General features: G+C 41.3%; 1 protein-coding gene across 1 annotated transcript in view; it reads left to right on the top strand.

Moving 5' to 3' along the window:
* PLA2G4A (phospholipase A2 group IVA) overlaps window positions 1-27,903 on the top strand; it is a 99,336-nt gene that overhangs the window by 36,109 nt on the left and 35,324 nt on the right. The window contains exons 4-8 of the mRNA XM_014948870.1: window positions 5,609-5,690; window positions 17,939-18,087; window positions 22,493-22,606; window positions 24,301-24,338; window positions 26,573-26,714. Of these exons, the coding sequence (XP_014804356.1) occupies window positions 5,609-5,690; window positions 17,939-18,087; window positions 22,493-22,606; window positions 24,301-24,338; window positions 26,573-26,714 (525 nt within the window). The remainder of the gene's footprint in view (window positions 1-5,608; window positions 5,691-17,938; window positions 18,088-22,492; window positions 22,607-24,300; window positions 24,339-26,572; window positions 26,715-27,903) is intronic.

Raw genomic sequence — 27,903 nt, forward strand, 5'->3', positions numbered from 1 at the left:
AAGTTTCAGGTTGATGTTTGTATTCAACAGTGTTAAACCAATACACTAACTTCCTTCTTTCTGCATCAGTGCCCTCTCCTGGATGGACTTCTTGATCTAGTCAGTGTACCTTTATGGAAGATGTCTCTGAGGCACTCAGTTATATTTCATATAAAAGATCTTTTTTGATAACAATATATATATAATAATGAGCAAAATGCAGCCTTAGAATTATTCGTAGTTACAGTCCCCTGGCAATACTGAACTGTTGCTGCAGGAATGTTGCTAATGCAGGAAGGAAATGGTTAATGCAAGAGCTGATCCTATAATGGCTTGAAAAGTGAATGTAAATCTTTGAGGTTTCTTAATTGGAAAATTGAAATTGTATGGGAAGTTTTACTGAAATTTAGAACAGTCAAGGGCAGCAGGGTCATATCAATGCAAAAATCTTGAATTTTAATGATGCTTGGCATTAAAAGACTCAAAACAATTCTTCATTTTCCAAAAGTCCTCCTGTTAACTATTGTGTTTTCCAATCTCTTTTTCTTTTTTTTTCTTCTCTTTTTATGAAAGACTTGGAGGAATAAAATAAGGCATTCACAAAGCTACTGCATCTACAGACAGAACTGACTGTACAAAAAATGCTTTTAGATTCAGAGAATAAAGAATTAAAATGCATAATACCTCTTCAGTTACATTGATAAGGGAGATAAATATTATAACAATGGGGAAAATCACTTCAGGATAAAATTTGTGTGTGTGTGAATGCACAAATGTTTGTCTTCATTGTAATACTCTGTGAAAGAAGAACATGGACCTTATAAAAATATGTTACTTAAGAAAACAACCAAATGTTTTCATTTGTCTAGCCCAATAGTCAGTTCAAGTGTCCTTAATGTTAAGGAAATGAAAGTAATAGATACTTATTACACAGTCTACCTGTACCAGAGCTTCTTGACTGTTGGGTCATGTGCAAGTATATATCCTGATTGAGTTACATTCTCTGACTCAGTGTTCCGGAATATGAAAAATACTTTATTCAACACATGCAAATCACTTCCTTTCTCAGTAAGTGTTACAAGTTTGTAGGTAAAACCCAAAGGTGTTACAGGAGATCTTAGCATGTTGTTCTATTTCCCAGCCCTGTAGTGGGAAGGGAATGGTGTTTATGTACATACAAATGTAGTGATACATAAAATAGAGGAAATCAGATAATGAGGGAAACTTTACTGGGAGGGGAAAAAAAACCCAACAGTCAAAGGTGGGAGAAGATCAAAGGATGCAGGAGGAGGAGTTAGAAGAGATGGAGAGCTGTAGCATGGAACAGGAGATACTGACCCATGGCTGTGCAGTATACTTGGGAAACCCTGTGTATTGAACCACTAGAGAGTGGTTACTGTCCACAGGAGCTTCCATGATTCAGAAAACCCATGTTCAGAGAGGGCACATAAAATTTTTTTGTTCTCCTTTCTTCTCTAAATTTATGGAGCAAGAGGAAGTGAAAAGAAACACATATGTAAAGCTAGGTCACTTTGGATGACAGGATTTAGGGCTTTGAGTTAATTAAGAGCATCTGAAATTTTTAACCTGGCTTAGATTTTTTAAAGGTATGCAGGTGTTGCTCCACTCAGTGTTGCAACATCTAAGTGATTTATATACCTTCGTCTATTTTTCAGAAGTAATTGAGGAGTTGACAATGTACAGATTTTTATCAAGACAAGGTGAACATAAGTGACTTCAGAAAATGCAGCTTAGTCATCTAAACCAGCAAGAGCTGGACTTATAAAAGTATTCAGAGTCAATACATTTCTTCTGGTATTTTCAGGGGACATCTATCTTTATAACTCAGTCTTTCCAAAAACTACCAAAAAAGTTCTTCTGAAAGTTTTCTAGCAATTAATAGGGACATTTAGGCCTCTTAATACCCTTAGAAATGGGATCCTAAGTGGAAAATTGCCTTAATTTCTGATTGCACTTAAGTTTCATGAAAAGCGTTTATTTTGGATTATGAAAAGATCTAGGCTTCTGAGCTTCCCGTGTATCTCTGTGTACCTTTTTTTTTGTACTAAGAGGGAGATTGTTTATTTTAGCAGTTGCAATTTCCTCCAAGCATGTGATTATGGCCAAATATTAATAACCTCTATAATTATAAGCTTCAGTGTGTTATTTTGGGTGAAGTGTTGGGAAAGAAGATAATGTTTTTCTGTTTTGCCAGACCTCTGTATGCTTGCATTCACTTCGGAGGATACCAGTTGGAATGATGGGGCTTGCTGCTTAAGTCAGTAAAAAGCAATTCTCACGACAGTATTAGTAAAACAGTTACTGACTTGTATTAGGAAGTGGTGACGATCTTTGTACTGCTGTAATGAGAATACACTAGTAAGTGGTGGTTTGGTGTTGGTTTGATGGTAGGCATTTTATTTAGGCGTATTAGTTTCAGGTGTAGGACTAAGAGATGCAAGAAAACTACTGTACAGAAGTGCTTTTTGTCAGTGAGCATCTTGTAGAATCCCCATTTTACACTCAGGACTCTGGTGCACCAGAATTGCTTACGAGTTCCACATAGCAGCTGAGAACTAAATCCAGCACACCCATGTCCCATACTTGTAAGTTAATTATAACTCCATCCTCCTCTTTGTTGCTAAATATTCAGTGATCTCTGATTTGTGGTCTCCAGCAAGGACAGGCTCTTTCCTAACAGTGAAGAATAAGAAGGGTGGCGTGTTTGTAGTTTGGGCTGTTTCTCTTAATTATAAGGTTTTGTATGACAAAGGAACTACATCAATCTGTATGAGCAAACTTGGAGGCCAGTGCCATATTGTGAAACCAACACTTCACCAATCTGACATGTGTGCAAAGGTGGCACATGCTGATAAAACAGCTTAGAGCAATTTCAAGAAGCTAACTGAAAGCAAGGAACCATGAGAGTTGTTTTCTGGAGAATGTAAAAATTCTTGAAGCAGGGTAAATGGCAGAGCTGGAGTAACCTTATGTAGCGGGGTTCACAGTAGTACCAGCTGTTTCCAGATAGCAGAGCAAATGGGGGTTTTAATGGGTGTGATGGAGAACTCTGGACTTTTTTTTTTTTTTTGCCATGTGGCAGAAGCCAAAGTTTGTTCAGAAATCCTGTCCTCCTTCCGATCCATCCATCTGCTCTTGGAAGCTGGGATATTAAAGGTGATGAATGTCACAACATCAGTGGTACGTCTCTGTGTGAGCACAAGGCAGGCTGTTCAATTTGAATTCCCACATCCAAACCATTCCTGTTGGGTTCGGTACTTTTGAGGTGAGTTAACAGTCCTAGTTGGAAGAATCAGTTAGAGTCTGGATTCCATTTTTACTGTGGTTGGTGAACCACTTACTGTGTAATGACAATTTCAGTATGCCATTTGTAAGGTAATTGTTTACATTGCCACAGTTTTCCCCTGCCAGCTCACTTGTTCTTTGAACCAGACAACTCCTGCGCCTTACAGGGGAAAAATTACAGAGTTGAAATTTACTGCTGGTCAGGCTATCATGAAGTGAGCCTTCAGCAGTCATCCCAACATGTGGGTGACTACTCCTTAATAAAGATGCAGCAATTCAGTGTCTGGGTCAGCCAGTGTCTGCAGTGAAGTCATAACCTCGGTATCACAGTGGGCATTTTCTTCTACATATTTGGCCAGGGTGATGTGGCTACGCCTTTGCAGATCTCTAGACTACAGACTTGTGGAGGAGTTTGTGTTGGTATCATTTGCATTGTATTTTTAATGTCTCCTGACTCAACTGTTACTTAAGCAGTCTCAAGCCACTTTTGCTCTCTTTAGAAAATTGGCTTTTTTCTTTTTTGAGAAAATAATATATAATCTATAAAAACCCTGTTGGGTTTTTTTTTGTTTATTTGTATTGGAAATCCAATTTCGTTCTGGTTTCTGGGTGTGTGTTGTAGATATGGAATAATAAAGCTTGACTGAAATAACAAGTTCTGAATAGTAATGAGAACCACCTGAAGGCCCTTTTGAAGTCCAAGAGTTGAAGCAGCAGTAGCTCAAATTGGAGGCATGTGCCTTTTTAAAATTAAGCCACATATTGTTTGCTTACTTCTTTGTTCCTTATGGAAAAAAAGAGGGAAGTATCCAGATGGAAAACATAGCAAGAAAGTACCAGGCACAGCCTGATTAAGTGCCCCATGTCCCATATGAAGGGTATTGTTGGTTCTGGTACTTCCCCCTTTTGCTTTTCATGGGAATATGTCGTAAGGCCTTTAAAATAGCACATTAAAATAAAAACAAATATTAATGTATTTCACAAAGTTAATGGATGTTGAGGCAAAGATGGAAAATATCACTGGTTTAGTTTTAGAAATAGAAGCCTGAGGTAGGGGTGTATCACTATCTATAACAGGTGACAACTTGAGGTCCCACAGGAGGTATGCTTTTGTTACAGTGGCTTGAGCTGTAAAAGCCAAGCAGCTCGGACCCAATGCCCTTTGCAGAGTCAGAGCTCAGGTCTGAGGTGGTCCCCTCCCAGTGCCCCAGTTCCTGTTCCAGCAGAGTGAGCTGGCTCCCTCCAGGTCGTACCAGCGGGTGAGTCAATGTCTGGGCACCGTATGCGGTCAGACAGCCAGGGTGTCTTAAGGCTGGCTTTAAGATAGCAGTGTAGATGGAAGCACTGAGCGCCTGTTGCGTGAGACCTGATCCTGGCCCAAATACATAAAACTTTAAACTTGCCCACGAGCTCCGTACCGTGTCCCTGTAACCGCCAGCATTGCCTGCCTTGCAGTATGCAGTGGTGATTCTCATAACAGGATTCAATGGGTTATCCAACTTATGGCTGTGTGGATAAAGTGAAAATAGATGTGAGTTACTGAACTCTTTTCATTAAAATTTTTACTTTTGTTTCTTAACTTCACATCTCTTTCTACTTCCCTATTTTGTTCAGGATAGGCTTGCTCTTAGAAAGGCAGCTCCTGCTGGGTGCTTGGGCTTTGCAGGAAACAGGAAGCTCCAGAAACCACATGAAATTTGTTTGTGAATGTTTTTAACAGCTTGCTTTTCACCTTCCCTCTATTGTTTTAAAGATACTTGCACTTTGAATATTGATGCATACTAAAAGGGTATATTCCATGCATTGCTAAATCTATCCCTTTCATGTGTTGTATGCATATATCTGTTCCAGAACATATACTTTGAAATAATTGCATCCATTCCTTTTATGGGGGGAAGGTAATTACAAGGAAGTATATAACATATACTTTGAAATAATTGCATCCGTTCCTTTTATGGGGGGAAGGTAATTACAAGGACAAGCACACTATTAAGTAGCGCCCCCCTTTTTTTGTTTCCTAACCATACCAAGTTGTCCCTGACTGACTAAATGCCTTAAAGCAGGTTCTGTAGAGAGGAGGAGTGTTATTTATTGAGATTAGTAGGTGTGGCTGCAGGAAAATCAAGCAGCCCTAGTATAAGGTCTGACCTTTCAGTAAAGCTGCAGGGTGCAGTTCAGCTTTAAGATGCTCTATCCAGTATGAGTTTCACTTACATTTTGACTGGGTGATTTCTCTGTCTCAGTTTTTGGACAAAACGAAACCCATTTTGATAAGTGACTTTTGGTTCTGGAGCTTAATCACCTCTAACTCTCTGACTTCCAGGTGGAACACCAGTATTCACACATATTCACTGTGACAGTAAGGAAAGCCACAAATGTCACAAAAGGAGCAATCGGTGACATGCGTGAGTATTTCTCTTTCTATTCTGCCTTTTTCTTATAGGAGACTGTTGCCATAGGCATGGGGAGGTGACACATCAAGCTTGCCACGCATTAAATGATTGCTAGTGGGTTGGTGGTTTTTGGTGTTGCTTGTTAAAGCAATGTACCCATTTCATTACTCACTCTAGCTCAGAAAGCAGATTTGCTGCTCCTCCTTTCCATTGATCTAAAAAAGCTGGGTGAGTTGTAAACAGTTTGCCTACAGGCAAGCGACACTACACTTAGTTTTATTGGCTCAGTCGGAAGTGCTGTTCTGAATATAGTGAAACTGGCAATTGCCAGTATCTTCAAAAGGCTGTGGTTTGGTGGTGGGAACACTTTAAAAAGAAAGAACCACAGAGCTCTGCTGAGTCAATGCAGAGCAAGAAGAAGAAAAAAAAAAAATCCCAAACAGATAAGCAGATCTGATGGTGGATAGCTATATAAGACACCAGCACTTTTTCCCCTTCCTGTTAGGCTTCTGAGCCTCTGGACTTAGTAGCTGAGCAGGAAACTAGGAAGAATGACCAGTGAAAACTCATCTGCTTTTAAGGCAGGGGGAAGAGGGAGAGCATAATATAGTGGCTGAATCTGTAAAATTCAGCCTGCTTCCTTGGTTATGACTGTTTTGCTCTCGGGTCTTCTCTCCCTTTCGCTGATGCTTCGTGCAGTGTTGCATAGCCCAAGACTTGCAGGCTGGGGCTGGGAGGATGAGTGTGGTTCCTTGCTCTTGCTCTCTCTCATCAGGCTTGTTTGACGTACAGTTATTGCTCTCCCAGCACCTTCCTGGAAACTGCTATCATGTCAAACTACAGCAGCTACTCTGACACACAGCTTCGCTTCAGTGGGTTAACAGTTTGGTTGTTTTTGTAGTGTCTACTGTTGATATTAAACTTGGTGGGGTAAGTGGGAGGGACAGTTGGAAAGGAAATGTTCAAGAGCCTCAAGTATGAGGGGAGAGAGGGGAGCCCTGGAAGAAGGATTTCGGGATCTATTTAGCATCTATTGTGGGGTGAAGGAAAGGAACACACAGAGAAGATGCAGTGGAGTGTTATCCTGGTGGGCTACAAGAGGGTCTTTATATAAGAAGACCTCAGGAAAAATGCTGTAAAGAGTAGAACAAGAGGCCCACAGGTCTGCATGTGTAAGAAGATGGGTTAAATGGAAAGACAGAGATTTCTGGCATGAGACAGTGTAGGGAACATGGGAAGAGAAGAAAAGGGGTTGAAATGGGGACCCCATGATATGATATTAAAGGGAGTATGGAAAGGGTGAAGAAAGCCGGAAGACCATGGCATTATTTCTGCCCCACCTCTGCCCTCCCACCTCAGGACAAGTACGGTCACGTAGTATAATTTCCAAATGTTATTCATCAATATAATTGGATTTTTTTTTTCCAGACAGAACTCTTATCATACCAAATCATCAAAACCAAAAAGCTATTCAGGAAGAATCTTTTATTTTGCTAAAACCTGACAGAACTACGCTCAAGGGCCACTGAAACCTGCTTGGTTTCCTGTGAGGCAGCTTATAAGTGCTCTGTAGCCTGAGGTACCTGTGGTCTGGGGCATCTCTGAGTGAGCTTCCAAGTTTCTGGGGCTTGTTCTTGAAGTCCTGGCAAATCCCCTGAAGTGAAAAAACAATATTGTTTCTTCTCTTTTTATTTTGGGAAAATTAAAAATTTTTTTATTTCCCTTGGAGATGTGGAGCCTGGAAGCTATTTGATCAAATCAGGAATCATGTTAATTACTTAAGAAGGATGTATGGAGCTGTGAGTCGTGGAGGATCAGTTGATTGTGCCAGCCTGTACATATATTTATTTATTTTAAATTTGATTTGCCAAAACTGTACCTTGTTGAAGGAATTTCTGAACTTTTACATTGGGTTTCTGATCTTGGGGATATAGGGTTTGTTATCAGGGAGGATGGCTGTGACACACAATATGAGATGCCTTGGCTGGGATGAGTACCTAAGTGTTGCTCTCCTATGGTGGACTCCGCCAAGCTGTTGACTCTTCTGGTGGGTTTCTCCTAGTTTATTCTATTGTTTTTGCTCCAGTCTTTGTAGACAGTCACTTCTTTATGGGCAAGAGAGGTAATTTTACATTGTGGTGGTGATGGAGGTCCTGGGGAACATGAGGGATTTTTTTATAATGTCTTGCTCCTTTTTCCATACCAGTCTTTCCAAAACTTTCTGGAATAGCTATGAAAGACCTGACTAAATCTAAGTTTATTTAATATGTGGAAGTCCTTAAAATTATGCTGTTTGTGTGATATATTTCATCTTAAGGATTTGAAGTCTACCTTTGCTCAAGGAGTTTTAAATTAGAGGTCTGCCCCAACTGTGGCTGGATGTGGAGGGCCTGACTTCTCTGGCATACTTATGCACATTTCTGTCTCCTCAGTCCAGCCCTCCACTGGACTTTCCCCAGTAGTTCCCTGTCCTCCTTGAACTGGGGATCCCAGAACTGGACACAGTGCTCCAGATGCTGCCTCACCAGGGCAGAGTAGAGGGAGAGGATGACCTCCCTCAATCCGCTGGCCATAGTCTTCTTATTGCACCCGTTATACCATTGGCCTTCTTGGCCACAAGGACACATTGCTGGCTCAGCAATGTGGATGGAGAGAGGAGGTGATGTCTAGTGTGGTTTCAGTCACCTTTACTCCATGTGCCTTTACCTTGGGGTTGTGTTCACTTTCAGCCATGGCTCTTGGTGTTGAAGCTGGCTTATTCAAAGCCCGTCACCATAGTCTGGTGCAGGTTAGGCATATGTGTGTGGTGTTTTAAACCTGACCTAGCTGAAAGGGAAGGAATTGGAGATTTGTGTGCTTCTGTTAGAGCAGGGACAGAATAGTTTGTGTTACAGCAGCTCATTCAGGGCTAACCCGGTTGTTCTCTACATCACAGATGACTGGTCTTGCATCCTGACTTAAATACAGTATACTTGATTTAACTCTTGAAGTATCATCAGATAATGCTCTTCCTGCAAGGGCATGAGGCAGAACCTGATTTTTGCAAGAGAACTTCAAGAGGAAAACAAGCCAAACTCCTCCCCTTTGCCAGCCTAACAACCTGGAAAAAGTAGGTCAGAGTTGGCCAATCTTCCAAGTCCTACAGGCTGCACATGCAGATCTTCACGTGGCAAGGAGCCACATCTTCAAAAATGAGCAGCACTAGTAAGAGCTGCTCATGAAATGTCTACTGCATTTCTCAGTCTAACATTGAGGAAACCGTAGACTAGATTCCAGTTTCCTTGACACAGGCAATATTTTTTGCCCTGTTGTAGCATTAGCCAGAAGCAGTGCTGGGAGGTGAAAGTCAAGTTAGAAACAGACTCATGTGTTCCACAGTGAAACCGATCCAGAAAATGCTGCTCTTTTCAGTTGCAAAAATACCTTTTAGATGAGAACCAAATTCTGTCTCTGAACACTTACCGTGTAGTTATTGAGGCAGGAACTGTTTCTGCAAAATGTTAGTGAAAACTTCTTTTCATCTTTGAATAAGGCTCTGTTGTTACTCCATTACACTGTAATGATAACGTCAAAGCAGTGATGCTGGCTTAGACCAAGGATCCATCTTGCCTGATACTCTGGTTGAAGGACCTCCTTGTCTCCCTGCCCTTGCCATGCTGTGACTGGCTGCAGCCCCAGGAGAAGGGAGCTTGACAGTGACTGGGAACTCTGTTTTATGTGTTGTCTTGTCTCCAGGCAGAACTTTGGTGTGGAGCTCTCCTTCAGGGAGTTGTGGACACTACTGTTTCTCAATTTTGAGCCTCTCACTACCTCCATTTAGGAGAGTTCTCCCCCCTTTTATTACATTTTTCTCTGTAATAATTTGATTTTTTTTCCTGCTTTCTTTACTTTTCCCTCTCATCCCCCTTCCTAGGGAGGGCTTTGAAGTTGTGTTATGGTTAGGGTTGATCCGAAGTTGTGTTAGGGCTAATGCCTGATTCTAAGGGAGAAGCAGGAATAACATCAGTCACAGTCAGATACAAAGGAAAAATATGAACTGGATAAGTGTATGATATTTTCCTCTGATCTTCTCCAAGCACTCAGCTGCCTTCAGTAAGGGACTCCCTGAGCTGGATGTATTTTTGGATGCAATTAGTAGCCTTCACTGAGTGTTTCTTGTATAAGCTTCACTGGTTTTCCTTCAATCCACGTAAGTCTTCTCATCCACAGCTTCTTTGATAACAAGTTCTGCAGGTTGCTATCTGCTGCATGAAGATGGCTTTTAATTTGTTTCGAAAATGGGTTTTTAAAAGTGTGATTTGAACCATCCTCTGGTTACTTGCATTTTGCAGGTTGCTAACTGTCCTGCATATGGGTCTGTACGCATAATAATGTTCTTATGCATAAATAAATGTGCTAATTTATATATTTGTGACTGAATGTGTTCTGAAAGGGAAGAAAAAAATATCATTTAACCTTCATCATTACAGAAAGGAAGGCTTTTGTAAGGCCTGTAACTAAAACTATGCTCTGTCAAAGTGTCCAGCCAACAGTGTTACAGGCCAGATGAAATACAGGGATTATCTGCTTAATGGTGGGTTTTGCTGTGCTTAGTTGGACGCATTAACTCACATGGAAAATCATCTTTCCCTTTTGTAGACCTGTTAACGTCAGCGTGCATCTGCTGTTCTAAGTGCTTTGTAATCCATTTGTTCAGTAAGTGAAATGCCTGTGATACCATGCAGCGAGGTTGAGGTAGACACAATTCCCGGGTGTCACTTCAGTTTTGGGTTTCCTGTAATTGCTTGCAGTAGCAATGATGATGGTTTTACTAAGATGCCATGTTTATGTAGCCAACCTGAGCCTACACTTGGCTACAGTTCTGCCTGGTTAGAACAGCTCCAGGTTTTTAAAACACTCCCGAGACAATTGTCTGAATTAAAAAATCAGGGGAAGAACCTCTTCTCACTCAAAGGCCTGGAGGCAGCACTTCAGCCATATAGTAAATCAGGCTCTAGGGCTGCTGGTAGAGGATCAAAACCTCTAAAGCCTCACGATACCAAACACAGATCCAGTGTAAACTTGTTCTGCGGATTCAGAAAATGTTGCCAGTTTAAATTTGTATTAGCAGACTTTATGCCAGACTAGGCATAATCTATACTCCATCAGCTGACATAAATATGGAATAAAAGTCAGATTGTGGGTTTTGAGTAATTTTTCAGGAATGTGATGATATGACTAAACCTACTCTAGACCAAATTATCACTGCCCTGATCTGGCATTACTGCTTAACCACAGTCATAGCTGAACTAGGCAGCCACACTGCCTGTTCCTTCTCTCCCGCTTGTGTCTTTGTTGAGAGTGGCAAGTTACACAAATTTAACACGGAAACAGCTCTTAAGAACCAGGCATTTCAATTTATTAAAAAAAAACAAACAACAAAACCCTAAACCCCTTAGATTCTGGCATACCACTAGAAAAGCAGATTTTTCTCTGGGCTATTGCAAGTAATGTTTTAGTCACTTTTCACTGCTGGCTGTCTGCAAAGGCAACTGTACACATAACCTACAGAAGTAGTCCAAGGGCAATCAAAAGAGGCTTCAGGGCCTTGGGATGGCTGGTAAGGAAATCTGGAGAACAGGATATTTTTTCCTTTCTCCTCCCAGTTGCGGGAAGTGACATTGGAAGACAGGTCAGTCCAGTGATACATGGCTTTGGGGCTGGTGTCACTGGCGCAATTTTAGGGCTCACTGCTGTCAAATCGGGTTCACCTTTTTGAAAGGGGAAAGAGGGGTTTTGCTCACAAACTTGTGGGGGTCATTGGCAGAGCTTTAAACTAGGCTGAAAGAGGGGATAATTTTCTGGTAATGGGATGGCACAAGGCTCACTGCTGTCAAATCGGATTCACCTTTTTGAAAGGGGAAAGAGGGATTTTGCTCACAAACTTGTGGGGGTCATTGGCAGAGCTTTAAACTAGGCTGAAAGAGGGGATAATACCAGGTGGGATGACAAGCCGAGATTAGAGAGATGGGGTGCTAGTGAGAGCAGTTATTGATGGCTATAGGCTGTTCAGAAGAGTCAGGTGAGGATGGAGGGGCAGAGGCGTTGCCCTCTGCATCAAGAAGGACAGAATGTGAAGAGCTGTCTCTGAAGATTAGCCATGAGCAGGTGAGCCTATGGATGGGAATTAAGAGACTGAGGCAACAAAGGGAACCTTGTAGTTGGTGTCTACTACAGGCCACCTGATCAAGGGGAGCCTATTGACAAAGCCTTATCACTGTAGCTACAGAAGTCATCACACTCTCAGGCCCTGGGACTTTAACCACCCCAACACAGAATCATAGCATGTAAAGTTGGAAGGGACCATAAAGATCACCAAGTTCCAACCCCCTTGCCACAGGCAGGGACACCTCCCACTACAGCAGGCTGCTCAAAGCCCCATCCAGCCTGGCCTTGAACCCCTCCAGGGATGGGGCATCTACAGCTTCTCTGGGCAACTTATTCCAGTGCCTCACCACCCTCACAGAATTTCTTTCTGGTATTATCTAATCTAAATTTCCCCTCTTCCAATTTAAAACCGTTACCCCTGTCACTATGCTCCCTAAGAGTCCCTCCCCAGCTCTCCCGTAGGCTCCCTTCAGATATTTGTTCCATGATCTTCCCAGGCACAGAGGCCGGAACAATCCTCGCCACCAATACAAACTAGGGGGTGAGGTGTTGGAAAGCAGCCCTGAGCATAGATGATCCCTCTGATCATCTTCGTGGCCCTCTGCCGGACCCATTCCAACAGGTCCGTGTCCTTCCTATGTTGAGCACTCCAAAGCTGAGCACAGTCTCACAAGCGCAGAGTAGAGGGGTAGAATTGCCTCCCACAACCTGCTGGTCACACTTCTTTTGATGCAGCCCAGGATGCAGTTGGCTTTCTGGGCTGTCAGTGTGCATTTTCAGCTCACGTTGAGCTTCTCATTGATGAGCAATCCCAAGTCCTTTTCCTCAGGGCTGCTCTCCAGCCCTTCTCTGCCCAACCTGTATTTGTGCCTGGGATTGCCACATCCCAGCTGCAGGACCCTGCACTTGGCCTGGTTGAACTTCATGAGGTTTTCATGGGCCTACCTCTCAAGCCTGTCCGGGTCCCTCTGAATGGGATCCCTTCCCTCCAGCGTGTTGACTGCGCCACACAACTTGGTGTCATTGGCAAACTTGCTGAGGGTGCACTCACTCCCACTGTCCATGTCTCCCACAAAGATGTTAAACAGCACTGGTCTCATTACCGACTGCAGAGGAACACCACTTGTCACTGGCTTCCACTTGGACGTTGATCGTGGCCATCTAGCTAGTTCTTTATCCACTGAGTGGTCCATCTGTCAAATCCATGACTTTCCAGTTTTGAGACCAGGATGTCATGTTGGGACAGTGTCAGACGCTTCACATAAGTTCAGGCAGATGACATCTGTTGCTCTGCCATTGTCTCCCAGTGCTGTGGCAATACCTTAAAAGGCACCAAATTTGTCAGGCATGATTTGCCCTTGGTGAAGCCATGTTGGCTGTCACTGATCACCTCCTTATTTTCCATGTGCTTTAGCAGTGTTTCCAGGAGGATCTGCTCCATGATCTTGCCAGGCACAGAGGGGGGACTGACCAGCCTGTAGCTCCCCGGGTCTTCCTTTTTTTTTCCTTTTTGAAAAAGGGGGTTATGTTTCCCCGTATCCAGTCAGTGGGAACTTCACCAGACTGCAGCGACTTCTCAAATACAATGGGAAGTGGCTTAGCAACTTCATCCAACAGTTCCCTCAGGACCTGTGGATGGATTTCATCAGGTCCCATGGACTTAAATACCTTCAGGTTCCTTAAATTGTCTCGAACCTGATCTTCTCCTACAGTGGGCAGTTCTTCATTCCCATAGACCCTGTTTTTGCCTTTTGCAACTTGGGCGGTGCAATTAAAGCCCTTCTCAGTGAAGATCAAGGTGAAAAAGTCGTTTTGTCTCAGCCTTCTCTATATCCTGAGTGACCAGGTCTCCTGTTTCCTTCCAAGAGGGCCCACATCTTCCCTAGTCTTGCCTTTATCACTGACATATCTATAGAAGTTTTTCTTGTTATCTTTGATGTCCCTGGGCAGATTTAATTCTGTCTGGGCTTTAGTTTGACTAATCTAGTTCCTGGCCACTCAGTTTCTCTATGTTCTACTCGATCTACCCATCCTTGCTTCCACCCTCTGTAGGCAATTGGTCTACCCATCCTTGCTTCCACCCTCTGTAGGCCTCCTTTTGATTTTTGAGCTTATCTAGGAGTTCCTTGTTTATCCATGCAGACCTCCTGGCTTTTTTGCCTGACTTCTATTTTGGGATGCACCTCTTCTGAGCTTGGAGGAGGTGATCCTTGAATGCTAACCAGCTTCCTTGGGCCCTTCTCCCCTCCAGTACTTTTTCCCATGGAACCCTTCCAAGCAGATCCCTCAAGAGGCCAGAGTCTGCTCTCCTGAAGTCCAGGGTAGCGAGTTTGCTGCGTACCCTCTTTGCTGCCCTAAGGATCTTGAATTCTACCATTTCGTGGTCACGTCCTTGGTATTTTATATTTGAACAGGCTTTCTATAGTTTCTTCATGTCTATTACGCTATTGAAATAATTGAAATGACTGAAATATAAATTGTCTGAAATATTACTTATATTAATATGTGAGCCTGATGACAGTCATCTCACCCAATTAGTAACATAAGATCAAATGGTTTCCAGTCATTGTAGAAAATTTTACAGGTTTCTTTAATAGACGGATTGCTTAAAGCATTACTCATTTTTAATGTGAAAATGATTGATCCTAATTACTGTCCATTGTGTGTTTCACTTCATGATTCATAATGTAATTTAGAGATAGGATTCTATAGCAATTACTTAAACAGCAGATACATCAAACAAGCAAAAGTCACCGAATCCTTACTTCCTACCTCTCAGCCATTTCTTAAGCCAGTATGTTTAAAAATAAGTCTGTCTTCACCCCTGAAAATTCAGTGGATGCTGTAATTCTTACAAAATTATTATGAACACTTTGTTAATTACCTTTACATCTAGCTATAAGGTGCTAATTGCAGGACCCCCTGTTAGTTCCATTAACATCAATGCTGAAACTCTTTATTTTATTTTTCAGTGTAAAGGTGGAGTTTTAGATACGTTTGTACTTAATTGTCAGTTTGTACTCGTTTTTCCTGAGAAATACTAAAGGAGTCTGGTCCCTTGATTTCAGAGTGTATTTCTCTTGTATTGATTACACTCATAAAACATCAGCTTTTGACCCACAAACCATTTCATAAAGATGCTTCCATTTAAAATCAAAATAGAAACAAAATATAAAAATCAAGTTACATTTCATTTACATTTTCAAATTAGTTTTTTTTTAAAAAAACATACCTGGCAAATCAACTAGCAAAACCACAAACAGTAATAAATATATCCAAGCAAAAGGATACAGACTCTGTTGGTTTTATCTGCATTTGATAACTTCAATGTTTTGAAATGTATTAAGGGAATACTTTTATATTACTTGCCAGATTGCTGGTAGCTAGTTTTTTCTCCCCAACCAATAATAGTAGAGTAAGATTCTGATTAATGTAGTATAGGTTATAGTAATATCTTAATCAGAGCACACAGTCTTCCAGTATTTTTCCTCTTCATCTGAAAAAGCAAGTTATAAAAGAACAGATTTTCATTTCGTAATTGAAAGTACCACAAAATAAGCTTTCAAACATGAAAGGGCAGATGATTAACTCTTTGCCTCGGGTTAAAAAGGGTAATAAAGGCAGGGATGAGGGGGTGGCTTGGCAATACTGAGTAATGAAGACTGATTTTTCTAAGTTTAGATGTTCTTTGCCTTGGGTTTAGTTTCTGTTTCAACACTTACTTGGAGTCTGCCTGATCGGAAGTTAGTAATGGCATCTGTATGCCAGCTGTGCGGTGCTATGGGCTTTCCACATGCTTTGGGATTTTGATTTCAGATAGGGAACTATTTGCTGTTTGTGTTTAAAATTAAAAATTAGAACTTGTTCACTTTAATCTCAGCACCAGGATTTTGGTTAAAACCCAAGCTTTCGTAGGCAAGTTCAGTCTCTTGTCAGAGCACGTCTGTAGTGTTTACCAAAGTAGTGCTCGATATCCGGACTTACCAGATAAGATGTTGTCACTTTCAATTCTGGGAGATATTTTGCTGTTTAGTTTCAAGAGGCCTTGACTCCCTCCTTTCTGGCAAAATTTTGTGTAGTAATTCAAGGGGGCTCACGTATTCAGTTAAAGTTGGCAATTAGTTGCATCTGCTAGTGAGAAAATATTTAAAAAACACTTGGGGTTTAATCCCCTTATTCCCCTGACTTGAAATAAGAGACAAGATTGGACATAGAGTCTCAGAAGCTAATAAAGATTGCTATTTAAAGTCTTTTCGTACTGATGCCCAACTTTAAATAGCTGCTTGTTAATTATGCAGGTAGCAGTGTGACCTGCCAAATCATAGCAATTAGCTAAGCCCGGCAGATATAGAGCATAGTGTAAAACTCTGTAAGGAATTCTGGGGAGCCTTGTAGCAGTCCAAGGAAATTCTCACACAGTGAAATCTTGGAATCACAAAGTCTATTTAAATACAAAATTTTAGTTGAGGGCACCTGAGTCCAGGATAAGGTTTGTTTACTGTCCTTAAAGTTTCCCTAGCTAGAAGAATGCTTAATTCAAAGCATGACCCTTGTGTGCCATTCTGCATCTCCTGAGACATTTGAAGTACTTTGAGGGTGAGTTCAGTATTTTTTGTGTATGGCAGTGGCATCAGAAGGTGTGTTGGGTCTGGCTGATGTTCCCCACTAGAATTGCCAGGAGGCCAAATGTTATGAGTTTTGATTCCATTCTGCCCTGGTACACGTATAGAACCTCCTAAGTGGTTTCAAAAAGCCTCTTTTTTTGTTGTTTGGTTGGTTTTTTTTAATCCAAAAGATGATTGATTTCCATTTGAAAGTATCAAACTTTTTTTTTTGGTCTCTTCCTCCTCCCAGCTGAAATGAGCATGTGGTTCTGGGCCTCAGTGTCCCACTGGTAATGCTATATTGAAATCCAAGAATCTCTAAAAAAATTTGGCTTTCTTGAAAAAGTATCTTTAGACTTAAAGTGTGTACAAGAAGGAATGTTCAGACCTGTTTTACCTAGTAGTGGGTTTTAATCTCTCTCAATAAGACACCTTTAAGGAAAGGATACTTGTTTGTGGTGGGTATTGTATTTGCTTGAAAATTTTTTGCTAAAGCAGAGGACACACTTTGAAGAGAGGATGCTGGAAAGATGTGTGCACTTTACCACAGTGGAGCAACTAGCCTTTCATGGTCACCAAAACCACAGAAATAACTTCCTATACTCTCCTGTGAAGCATCTGAGCAATATTTTTGAGAAATCTATAAAGGACTACATCAGTCTTGGCATGATTTGACAGAAAAAGAAATCTAATTGGACAGAAAAATTGTCACTGGACAGAAAAAAATGACATTCTTTAGTCAGTTGGAAAGGTAGGATTTTTAGGGCTGCAGATAATGCATTCTTCAATCTCAGGAATGGCTATTATTAGACATATCAGATGAGTTTTGTCAACATGTATTTTTTTTCCCACTGCTGATTCTGATTAGCTCTAGTTGGCATATGTTTCTAAATTTTCAGCTTGTGTGCTGTGCAGTTGTTATTCAAATGTATTGTGTAAATAAGATCGTGATTCTGTGGTGACCTCTCCAAAGCTCTGGTGATTAGAGAGGCTTCAGATCTGAATAGCTTTCCATATGCTGTTTAGCAGTATGTAAGTGGCCTGAATGATTTCCTTTATGATTGCAAAACCAGCAAAGGTGAAAGAGGATCGAAAACTGTATACCAAATTGCTTGTTTTCATTAATTGAAGACTGCTTTTGTGGAATACTTCCCTCTGTGATGCAAGCCAAAGTAATTAAAGGCTAGAAAGAGAGGAAGGGATAAAAGCTCTTAAAAATAATTACCACTGCCTGGTAGAAGTATACATATTTCCAATAAGCTTCAGTCACACTGCCATTCTGTTTGTTCAAGGCTTTTCTCCTCCCCTCATAAAAGCGTAATGTCTGTTCCTTTTTGGGAGATTGTTAATATCATTGTATCATTCATGTCACTATATTTATGTAATTTATATATTTGGATATTTTTCTGTCATAGACCATGAGATGCTCTGTGGTTTCACATAATTTTTTTGATTCTTACAACCTAAACTTGAGTTTTATGTAACTTAAACGTGTCTTTTGCTCTGTAGTTGATACTCCAGATCCCTATGTGGAGCTGTTCATCCCATCCGCCCCTGATTGCAGGAAGAGAACGAAACATTTCAATAATGATGTGAATCCCGTGTGGAATGAGACCTTTGAGTTCATTTTGGACCCCAACCAAGAGAATGTTCTTGAGGTAAATCATACAATCAGAATGGTTAAAGTTGGAAGGGACCTTAAAGGTCGTCTACATGGCAACGTCCTGCCATGGACACCTCCCGCTAGACAAGGTTGCTCAAAGCCCCATCCAGCCTGGTCTTGAACACCTCCAGGGATGGGACATCCCCAACTTCTCTGGGTAACCTGTTCCAGTGCCTCACCACCCTCACAGTAAGGAGTTTTTTCCTAATATCTAATCTGAATCTCCCCTCTTTCAGTTTATAAACCTTTGCCCCCTTTGCTGTATCACTATACTCCCTGATAAAGAGTCCCTCCCTGTCTCTCCTGCAGGCCCCCTTTAGGTACTGGAAGGCTGCTATATGTTCTCCACAGAGCCTTCTTTTCTGCAGAGAATTACATGGCTGAGCTGTGTCTGTGAAAATGAAGTTGTACAATGTCTGGAAGGTTAAAATAACAGTAGCTTGTACATCTATGACATCTGTTGTCTCCTCAAGATTACAACTTTCTTTCAAACATTAAAGACTGGGTTTTGCCTTTAGGTGTGGTGCTAAGCAAGAGGTGTTGTATAAATTGTATTATCCAAGGAGTAGCCTTGAAAGTCATTATAAGATATGTCTCTGAGTCATCTCTTGGGCTGCTCCTGAGGGCTTGTCACTTACTATTCTTCACATCAGCCATAAATTATTTTCTCTTGCTTCCTACACTGATTCAACTATTATGGGCAGTGAATAGGTGGGGATAAAGTCAAGTCTCTGCCCATTCCTTGCTTCTCCCTGAGGAAATGGAAAGCAGAAGCATAGTTCTGTTTCCTCTATGCCTGGAGCCAAGGGCTGAGTAGCCCACCCAGGGATATTTTGGGTGCTCTTGTTCCATGTGCAGGCCTGTTAAGTAAGTCACCATTAAGTCTCAGTGTGTTAAGCCTTTCTGGGTTGTGTACAAAAGGTGAGTGTTAAGTGTAACTATTTTATAAGTGGGCATGGCAAGCATTAAAGGTTATCTGTAGTCCTTTGTTAGCTTGATAGGGGATGACCCTAATGTGAGCTTACCTAGCTTCTGTCTAAATTGGCCAACTGGGACATAGGCTAAAGCTTATGAAGGTTTTCATTGAGCTAGTAACCATAATCTCTTGGGGTTATACTGTTCAAGATGTGAAAACGCAATTGTGCTTCCTACAAGGCTCCCTGCATTCCTGAGGAGAGGGGTATATTCTACAGTTCGGGGGAGGAAGAATCCTATCATCACCTCAACGGAGTATGAAGAACTATCTCATGCATCCTGCATAAGAGACACCAATACTAGGGAATTCACAACAACTTCACTACAGCTTTGCAGAAAGCAGATTACCCAAAATAGCTTCCACCTTCTTGTCAGGTGCAACAGTCCCCTGAGCTGATTCTTACTAAATGTTTTAATTGTAGACTTGCGAACTGGCCACTTGAAACTTGAGAAAAGTTTGAAATCTCTGACTTAGTTGTTGCTTTCTAATGGCAAGTCAGGCAAATAGGTGTCAGGAATTAGAAAGAGGAAACGAGTGATTCTGACTTCTTTGCAAGAGAGCATTTGTGGAAATAGGAAGAAGAAGAATGTGGGTTCATCAACCTGCCTTTGTTGCAGTATGTGGAAAAAAAAAGGTGTTTCTCAATTTTTAGCATGGTTCTTGCAGTCCTTATAAAGCACAAGATTTTATGAGCTCACATACTCTCCAGCCCAGTATGGCCATAGCATACTGCCAGATTCTGCAAGTCTCTGTCTCCTGTAACAGAACACAGCAAGATGGATTATAAATAGGATTGTAAGCGTATCTTCACATTAAGTAAAGGCTGCTGGTGGTTTCTGAGACACATGCTATAAATTTCCATGAAAAATGCCAGCTAAGAACCTCTGGTACCATGTAATGATGGCTAATTGTGGACATGGCTGATATATATATTTGCATACACATACATGTGTTGTTCACAGTAAACATTCTTTTCACCATGAAAGGTGTAGTCTTTAGGTTAAAACTGCTGTTTTTGTTCTGCCATTGTTGTACACACACACAGCGCCCGGCAGAGCTTTTGGATTCTGCATGGGGCAGCGTCAGAATTCAAATATGTGAAACTACCTCCCCACCAAAACCTCTTTGTGAATTCCCAAGGTCACACAGATTACACAATCCTCTTGACTCCTCAGATTATTTGAATCGAAGTCTTTAACTCTACCCCAAATGCAGTTTTCAAGTTTTCACTCAGAAACTCTCCAAAGTCCCATAAGAAGTGTTTGCTATTGCTATTGATTAAAAAACAGCCCTCAGATATTACAGCAATGGGCATAAAGTTCTGCAAGGAAATGGAAGAACTCATTAAAATTATGAGTTCTGTCCTAAAATACAGTTCATCATTTCAAAGGGTTGCTTGTGGCACAGAATGAAGAAGATTCTTTATAGCTGAGAAGAGGCTGAACCCAGATGTAGCAACTATTTATTCAACTGATTGTATCTTGATTCCATTTGTTTCATGCAACAGATATAGTCCAAGCCGCAAACATATGATCTTTTAAAAGATACAGTTCCCCAAAGTGGAAAAAAATGGTAAGCCATGCAAATAGAAACCATGCAAATGGTAATTTGAAATTTTTTCTGACTGTCTTACTTGAGAACTTGGAAGACTGCCACTGAGGAAAAAAAAAGCCTGTTTAATGCAGACACACATGGATTAGAGCAAAAGCACTGAACAATGTTCTGCGGTATCAACATACATCTTTGAATAGTATCACATTTTGAAAAAGTATATGCTCTAACATGGAGAATATGAGAAGATACTTGAAGATCTGGCTGGATACAGAGAAAAGCTTTGTGTAATTTGGAATGCTGTACATTTTGCCAAATCACTGCTATAAAAATCTTGGTGTGTAGATATAAGACTAGGATGTATGTATTCTATCTTCACTAAAAGTTGCTGTATGTTTTTTGGAATATCACATTTAAACCAGTTAACTTTCAATGATGTATTTGAGTGTGGTGGGTTGACCTTGCTGGATACCAGGTGCCCACTAAGCTGCTCTATCATTGCCCCTCCTCAGCTGGACAGGGGGAGAGAAAATCGAACAAAAGGTTCGTGGGTCAAGATAAGGACAGGGAGATCACTCAGCAATTACCATCATGGGCAAAACTGACTCGTATCGGGGAAATTAATTTAATTTATTGCCAATGAGAAGTCAGAGTAGGGTAATGAGAAATAAAACCCAAATCTCACAACCCCTTCCTTCTTCCCAGGCTCCTCTTCACTCCCAGTTTCTTTACTTCCTCCCCTGCAGCAGTGCAGGTGGATGGGCAATGGGAGTTGTGATCTGTTTGTCATATGTTGTTTCTGCTGCTCCTCCCTCCTCGGGGAGAGGGCTCCTCACACTCTTCCCCAGCTCCAGCGTGGGGTCTGTCCCATGGGAAACAGTTCCCCACAAACTTCTCCAATGTGAGTTTTTCCCACAGGCTACAGTTCTTCATAAACTGCTCCAGTCCCTTCTGAAGGGTGCAGTCCTTCAGAAACAGACTGCTCCAACATAGGTCCCCCCCACAGGGTCACAGGTCCTGCCAGGAGCCTTCTCCAGCATGGGCTTCCTACAGGGTCACACCCTCCTTCAGGGCACCCACCTGGTCCTGTATGGGGTCCTCCATGGGCTGCAGGTGGATCTCTGCTCCACTGTTAACCTCCACAGGCTGCAGGAGGACAGCCTGCCTCACCATGGTCTTCATCATTGGCTGCAGGGGAATCTCTGCTCTGGTGCCTGGACCACCTCTTCCCCCTCTTTCTTCACTGGCCTTGGTTTCTACATAGTTGTTTCTCTCACTCCTCTCTCCTGATTGCTGTTGCACAGATTTGGTTTGTGTTTTTTTTTTCCTTCTTAAATCTGTTATCCCAGAGGTTCTACCACCATCACTGATGGACTTGACCTTGGCCAGCAGTGGGTCTGTTCTGGGGTCAGCTGGCATTGGCTCTGTTGGACATAAGGGAAGTTTCTAGCAGCTTCTCACAGAAGCCACCCCTGTAGCCCCCCGGCTACCAAAATCTTGCCATGCAAACCCAATACAATAAGTTTCTCCACAGAGAAGTTCTATTGACTGGAAATTTGTATGATTGTATATTTTTATATGTATAATTTGAAGTTATTATGTCTGCTTAGAAAGACAGTGAAATTTACTGACAGAAAAGTGCTAGGATAAAAAACCCTTTGCAAATGATACTGTTGTACTCATGCAATTGAATCCCTTGAAGGTATACGTGAGCTTATCCTGTTTTAAAAGACATGTCTGTTGGGTTTGGGTGTTGACTGGGTTGGGTTAGGCCTATTCCTTTTCCATATGATTCTTTTTTTTACTTCAGGCATAGGCTGTGTGGAATTAAAAAGGGATTTATCAAAGCAGAATACCCGTGTATCTTTTCTAGGTTACTTTGATGGATGCCAACTACGTTATGGATGAGACTCTTGGCACATCCACATTTCCTGTATCTTCTCTGAAACTGGGAGAGAAGAAGGAGGTCCAGTTAACTTTCAATGATGTAAGTTGGAACGCTCATAGTTTTGCCTTTGTTGGTGCAGCTTTGAACATGATGGGAAGTTCTTAAAAGAGCAGCTGAACTGAGAGACCTAAACTATTGTGTGGACCAGGACATACCACATTTTAGTCCTTGGTCAAGTGTCTGAATTTTCTCTGTGCCACATCCTGCTTAGAGAAAGCTTCTTCACAAATCAAGCACTCAGCAAAGCTTGGTAGAGAACACAGGGGGAAAAATTCAGTGAATAAAGCCAAATACGCTCTGAAATTCGTAATCAAATGGTAAGGGAACATCAAGTCAGGTTGCGCCCAGTGTAGACAACTTGTACACACAATAAGCATTCCTGAGATTTCTGTGGCAATCTGTATAAGGTATAGAAAATACTATTTCCCTATTGGAACATTTCACTTCAAGGGTTTCTTTAATACTATGTGCCTACATTTTTTCCAACCATTGGATCACTGTATGGTTTCTGAAGTGCTTTCTAAATTAGTAATATATCAGGTGCTGGAATAATGTAATTACTACCCTGTCTTTGAAGTATTTCTGTAAATGACTCTTCACTCTGTTTCATATTCTCCCTTTGTTATTGCTTTGCCTCTTCTTTCTCCCGCAACCCTGTTACTAAGCTCCCTAATTTACAGTTCCCATTTCAGAGGGCAGGAGTGGAGTGCCAGGTTTTACCTGGCCTGGCAGCAGGTATGTGAGGTGTGGGAGGCTAGAGGCAGCTTTGCACTTCCATATCCTTAACTACTCTGTATAAGTATCAAGAAAACATTCAGTCTGAGGTGTTCCAGCTCCGTTCCTAGTGATCACGTACCACAATTGAGGACAATAAAATGCTGTACATGAGGCCGTTACATTCCTACAAGGCTGTACCAATGTGTTGGTGGCCACTGCATATGAGAGACCTTGGGGAGATGAAAATGCCTGTCTTAGTTCTAGCAACCTCATACACTTGAATTTTGCCTTATGTGCAATTGGTGCTTTAACCATCACATTTTAACCTTTTGCCTGCAGGCAAGTCCTTTAAGTGTTCTATGAAAGGCAGAGGAGGCCAACCCATAGCTTATGGGTCAGGTAGTTCTATGTGGTCTGTGACTGAAATCATTATGTAGTGATGTTTATTAGTTTACTTGCATCTTTCAGAAACTCTTAAGCAATCTCTCTTCCCAGTTGATAATTTGAGTATATTTAACTGTGGAAAGACGCTTGGGGTGGCTAATGTGGAACACAGAGCAGTCATTCCCCTGCAAGTATTTGTTTCAGATGCAAGTTGAGTATGATGTTTACCCTGCAAACTGGGAAGCAAGTAACAGACTGTGGCTGGCAGTAGAAGCAAAAGACCATAAATGTGTGAAGACAATTAGATCCCTTCAGGCCAAAGATGAATAACGCTGTCAAAAAGCGATTGTCAGTGGAAGAAAGCCAAGGCAATGAGATCTGATGAATGAAAGTCAGGACCTAGCAGCATTTTCTAGTGTATTCAGTGCTTGTGGTGTAGTTTAGAATCTCCTTGTGTGCTTTTATAAACAAAGTTCCGTAGAATGGAAACTTACTCAGAAATGTCCTCCATTTTAAAAAAAAAAGGTAATTTAAAGAAAAATTCTGACAGTAATAGTTTGTGTCCGAGGTGTGTTTGTGAGTTCTTTTCCCTCTATAAGTGGTGTAACCATATTTAAATATTTCTTGTTTAGGTCACAGAAATGACTTTGGAATTGTCTCTTGAAGTATGGTAAGTATCTCATCTTTAAAAAAAAAAATGGTGGAAAATGTATTAGCAGGAAAGGTATTTTTTTATATTACTCTGCTTGTTAGAATTTTCTTAAAAATATGTCAGGTAGAGCACAAAAAAATTGTTGTTTTAACATGAAAATACCAAGTACCGTAAAGCCAGGAAACTTTAAAATTGAGGATTATTTTCAAATTGTAATTCTAGCATTGGCTTAAACACCATTACTTGTACTAATAGGTGTTCGTTTTCCAAATGTTTGCAAGAACAAGACCATCATACATGCATTTCTCATCCTGGTTTATGTTATGTATTTTCCTTTTCAATGGCTTTTTCTCTAATACACTCATAGACATCAGGTTCAGCTGTTATCCTCATTATTTTCCCTTCTCTGGAAACTTTCCATCTCACGTTAACTTTCAGCATATATGGATACTCATTACAAAGCTGCCCCTGAAATGTATTTGGATGTTAATATTATGCAGCATTGAAATCAAAGATGATGATCTTAGATGGCCCAGGATTTCACCAGGCATAAAGCTAAGCATGTGCCTACATTTGGTTTTTTTTTCCTTTTGTATTTTTTTTCCTTCTTTCTAGATTTCTTTCTCCCTCTTTCTTAGCCTATCTCGGTGAAAGACTGAAAATCACCTTGAGGCATAATCAGAAAAATATCTTTTAATTCTAAAAATGAATTATGAAATTGAGAACAAGGTATTCAAAGAGTCTTATTTTTTTGTGTCTGTAACTATAAATAGCAGTGCCGAGCACTGTATCTGTAAATTTAGAACTCTTTCATAATGACTCTGAAGACTGACAAACATCCCCCAGGGATAATTTCTGCTCATGTAGGGTTGCATATGTGGGTGGTCCTTGAGACCACCCCTAAACATTCCAAGGCTTGCACATTACAAGTATTCCTTATCTCTGACACTACATGAACAGAAGATGTTTGGCTCTGTCTCGCTGCTCTTAGGCAGTAGTCATTGAAATATGTTAAATAAAAGGATCTGCTCCAGTTCTGCTCTTTTATTCTCGGGTGGCCGTGCAGATTTTGGATTCTACATGGACCTGTTGCTCATGGGATGATATAAATATATTTGTGGAACGTTGCTTCTAGGCAGTCCTTTCCCCCCTTTTTCTTAATCCTTTTATTTTATTACATAATAGGTTTTTAAAAAATGTAAAGAATTATTATCTGTGCCTAAATAGAATCATAGAATGGTTTGGGTTGGAAGGGACCTTAAAGATCATCTAGTTCCAACCCACCTGCCCTGGGCAGGGACACCTCCCACTAGACCAGGTTGCTCAAAGGCCTGTCCAACCTTGAACACTTCCAGGGATGGGGCATCCACAGCTTCTCTGGGCAACCTGGGCCAGTGTCTCACCACCCTCACAGGAAAGAATTTCTTCCTAATATCTAATCTAAATCTCCTCTCCCCTCTTTCAGTTTAAAACCTTTGCCCCCTTGTCCTGTCACTATGCTCCCTGATAAAGAGTCCCTCGCCATCCCTCCTATAGGCCCCCTTTAGGTACTGGAAGGCCACGATAAGGTCTCCCTGGAGCCTTCTCTTCTCCAGGCTGAACTACCCTAACCCTCGCAGCCTGTCTTCATAGCAGAGGTGCTCCAGCCCTCTGATCATCTTCATGGCCCTCCTCTGGGCTCGTTCCAACAGTTCCATGTCTTTCCTGCGCTGAGGACTCCAGAGCTGGATACAGTACTCCACCTGGGATCTCATGAGAGCAGAGTAGAAGGGTAGAATCACCTCCCTGGACCTGCTGGCTGTGGTTCTTTTGATGCAACCCAGGATGGGGTTGGCTTTCTGGGCTGCGAGCGCAGATTGCTGGCTCACGAATAGATCCTTTTCATTTATGATGTATGTGAGTTTTGAACTCACTTGCTATATTTTAATTTGCTGGTTTTTTAGGGCCACATAATGCACCACTAGAAGGTGCATATTTTGTGTTTGGTTTTCACTAGTGTGTGAACAATGAGGTTTCTATATCAAATGCATGTCTTAAAGATGCAGCATGCCATTGTTCTTTGCATCCATCACTCCATGAAATCAGCTGATGCAATTGTGTAACATGACTAATTGTAATTTCATTTTGTTTTATTTCATCCTATGTAAGTTAATGAGGAGTTTACTTCTATTTCCATTCATTTCATTAGGTGATATTTTGCATTGTGTTTTGAATTATGCCTTCTGTTAAAGCCTGTCTGTTTTGCAAAATAGCTCTTCAACCGATCTCCGGTTCAGCATGGCTCTGTGTGATGAGGAGAAGAAATTCCGGCAACAGCGAAAAGATAATATCATGCGCAGTATGAAAACATTTCTAGGAGAGGAAAACAGCAAGAACTTGACGACGTCCCGTGATGTAAGTTTGGAGAGCTCACATCAAGATTAGTATTGCCTTTGGAGTCCTGCACTTGTCTCTCAAAGGAGTGAACGAGACATATGAGGTAGAAGGGTTTTATATAAAGACAGATGGCAGAAGCAAAAAACAAATGCTTTTTTCCTCTGTGCGCATACTGTATTTGGGCTAGAGAATAATTATTCTTGTGCTCTAGATTTATAGATTAAGGAGAAAAAATCCTGTGTCAAAATGAAGCTGCACTTAAATAAGATATGACCATTATGTGCAGAAGGACAATACTGTGTAAATGCCTTGTATAGAAATCACAGCCTTTCATTTCCAGTGGCACCTCAAACAAACTGCTGTAACTTTTATCTGTTTCTTTATTGTTTTAAACCTTAGCAGGATATGCCTAGGTTAAAATTGAGCAAAGAAGATCATAGAATCATATGGGGTTGGAAGAGACCTCTGGAAATCATCTAGTCCAACCCCACCATCAGAGTGGGTCTACCTATAGCAGGTTGCACAGGAACTTGTCCAGGCGGGTTTTGAATGTTTCCAAAGAAGGAGACTCCACCACCTCTCTGTACAGCTTGTTCCAGTGCTCTACCACTCTCACAGTAAAGAAGTTCCTCCTCACATTTATACTCTTGTACTGAAGTTTGTGCCCATTTCCATGGATAAATCCGTGCTTTACATTTTGCTCTAATTCTGAGTTCCATGCTTTGTTAAGGTGTTGGTTCTACACTGAGATTAGGCAATTTTCAGATGACAAAGGGCATGCGAAATATCTGCCGCACAGGAAACATGCGGTGGGGCACATGCCCCACTGCAGAGTCTGCCCTTGCACACTTGATATCCAGGCTGTGCTCTTCAAAATGGCCTCCATGTCTAAAAGATTAGGCAGGAAATGAGCTGTTTTAATGTTAGAGCCAGCTTAGAAACTATTCTCTTTCTTTCCTTTCTTCTTTTCCTATAAAATCCATTTTATAGGATTAGGTTGGTGAGATTTCTATCTTACAGAATGTGAGAAACTGCAGCTTTCATTGACTCACTAGTGCTCTGTACCAAGCCAACAAGAAAGTTAAGCCAACAGATTTAGATGGACTGATGGTGGTTTGGGTCACATCAAAATGAGGAAGGGTGCTGAACCATGTTGATCTTTTCAGTGATTTCATAAAACACTTTGTTATTTTGAGTTAATTAAGGA

The sequence above is a fragment of the Calidris pugnax genome, unplaced genomic scaffold (assembly GCF_001431845.1).
Source record: "Calidris pugnax isolate Ruff unplaced genomic scaffold, ASM143184v1 scaffold30, whole genome shotgun sequence".
NCBI lineage: Eukaryota > Metazoa > Chordata > Aves > Charadriiformes > Scolopacidae > Calidris > Calidris pugnax.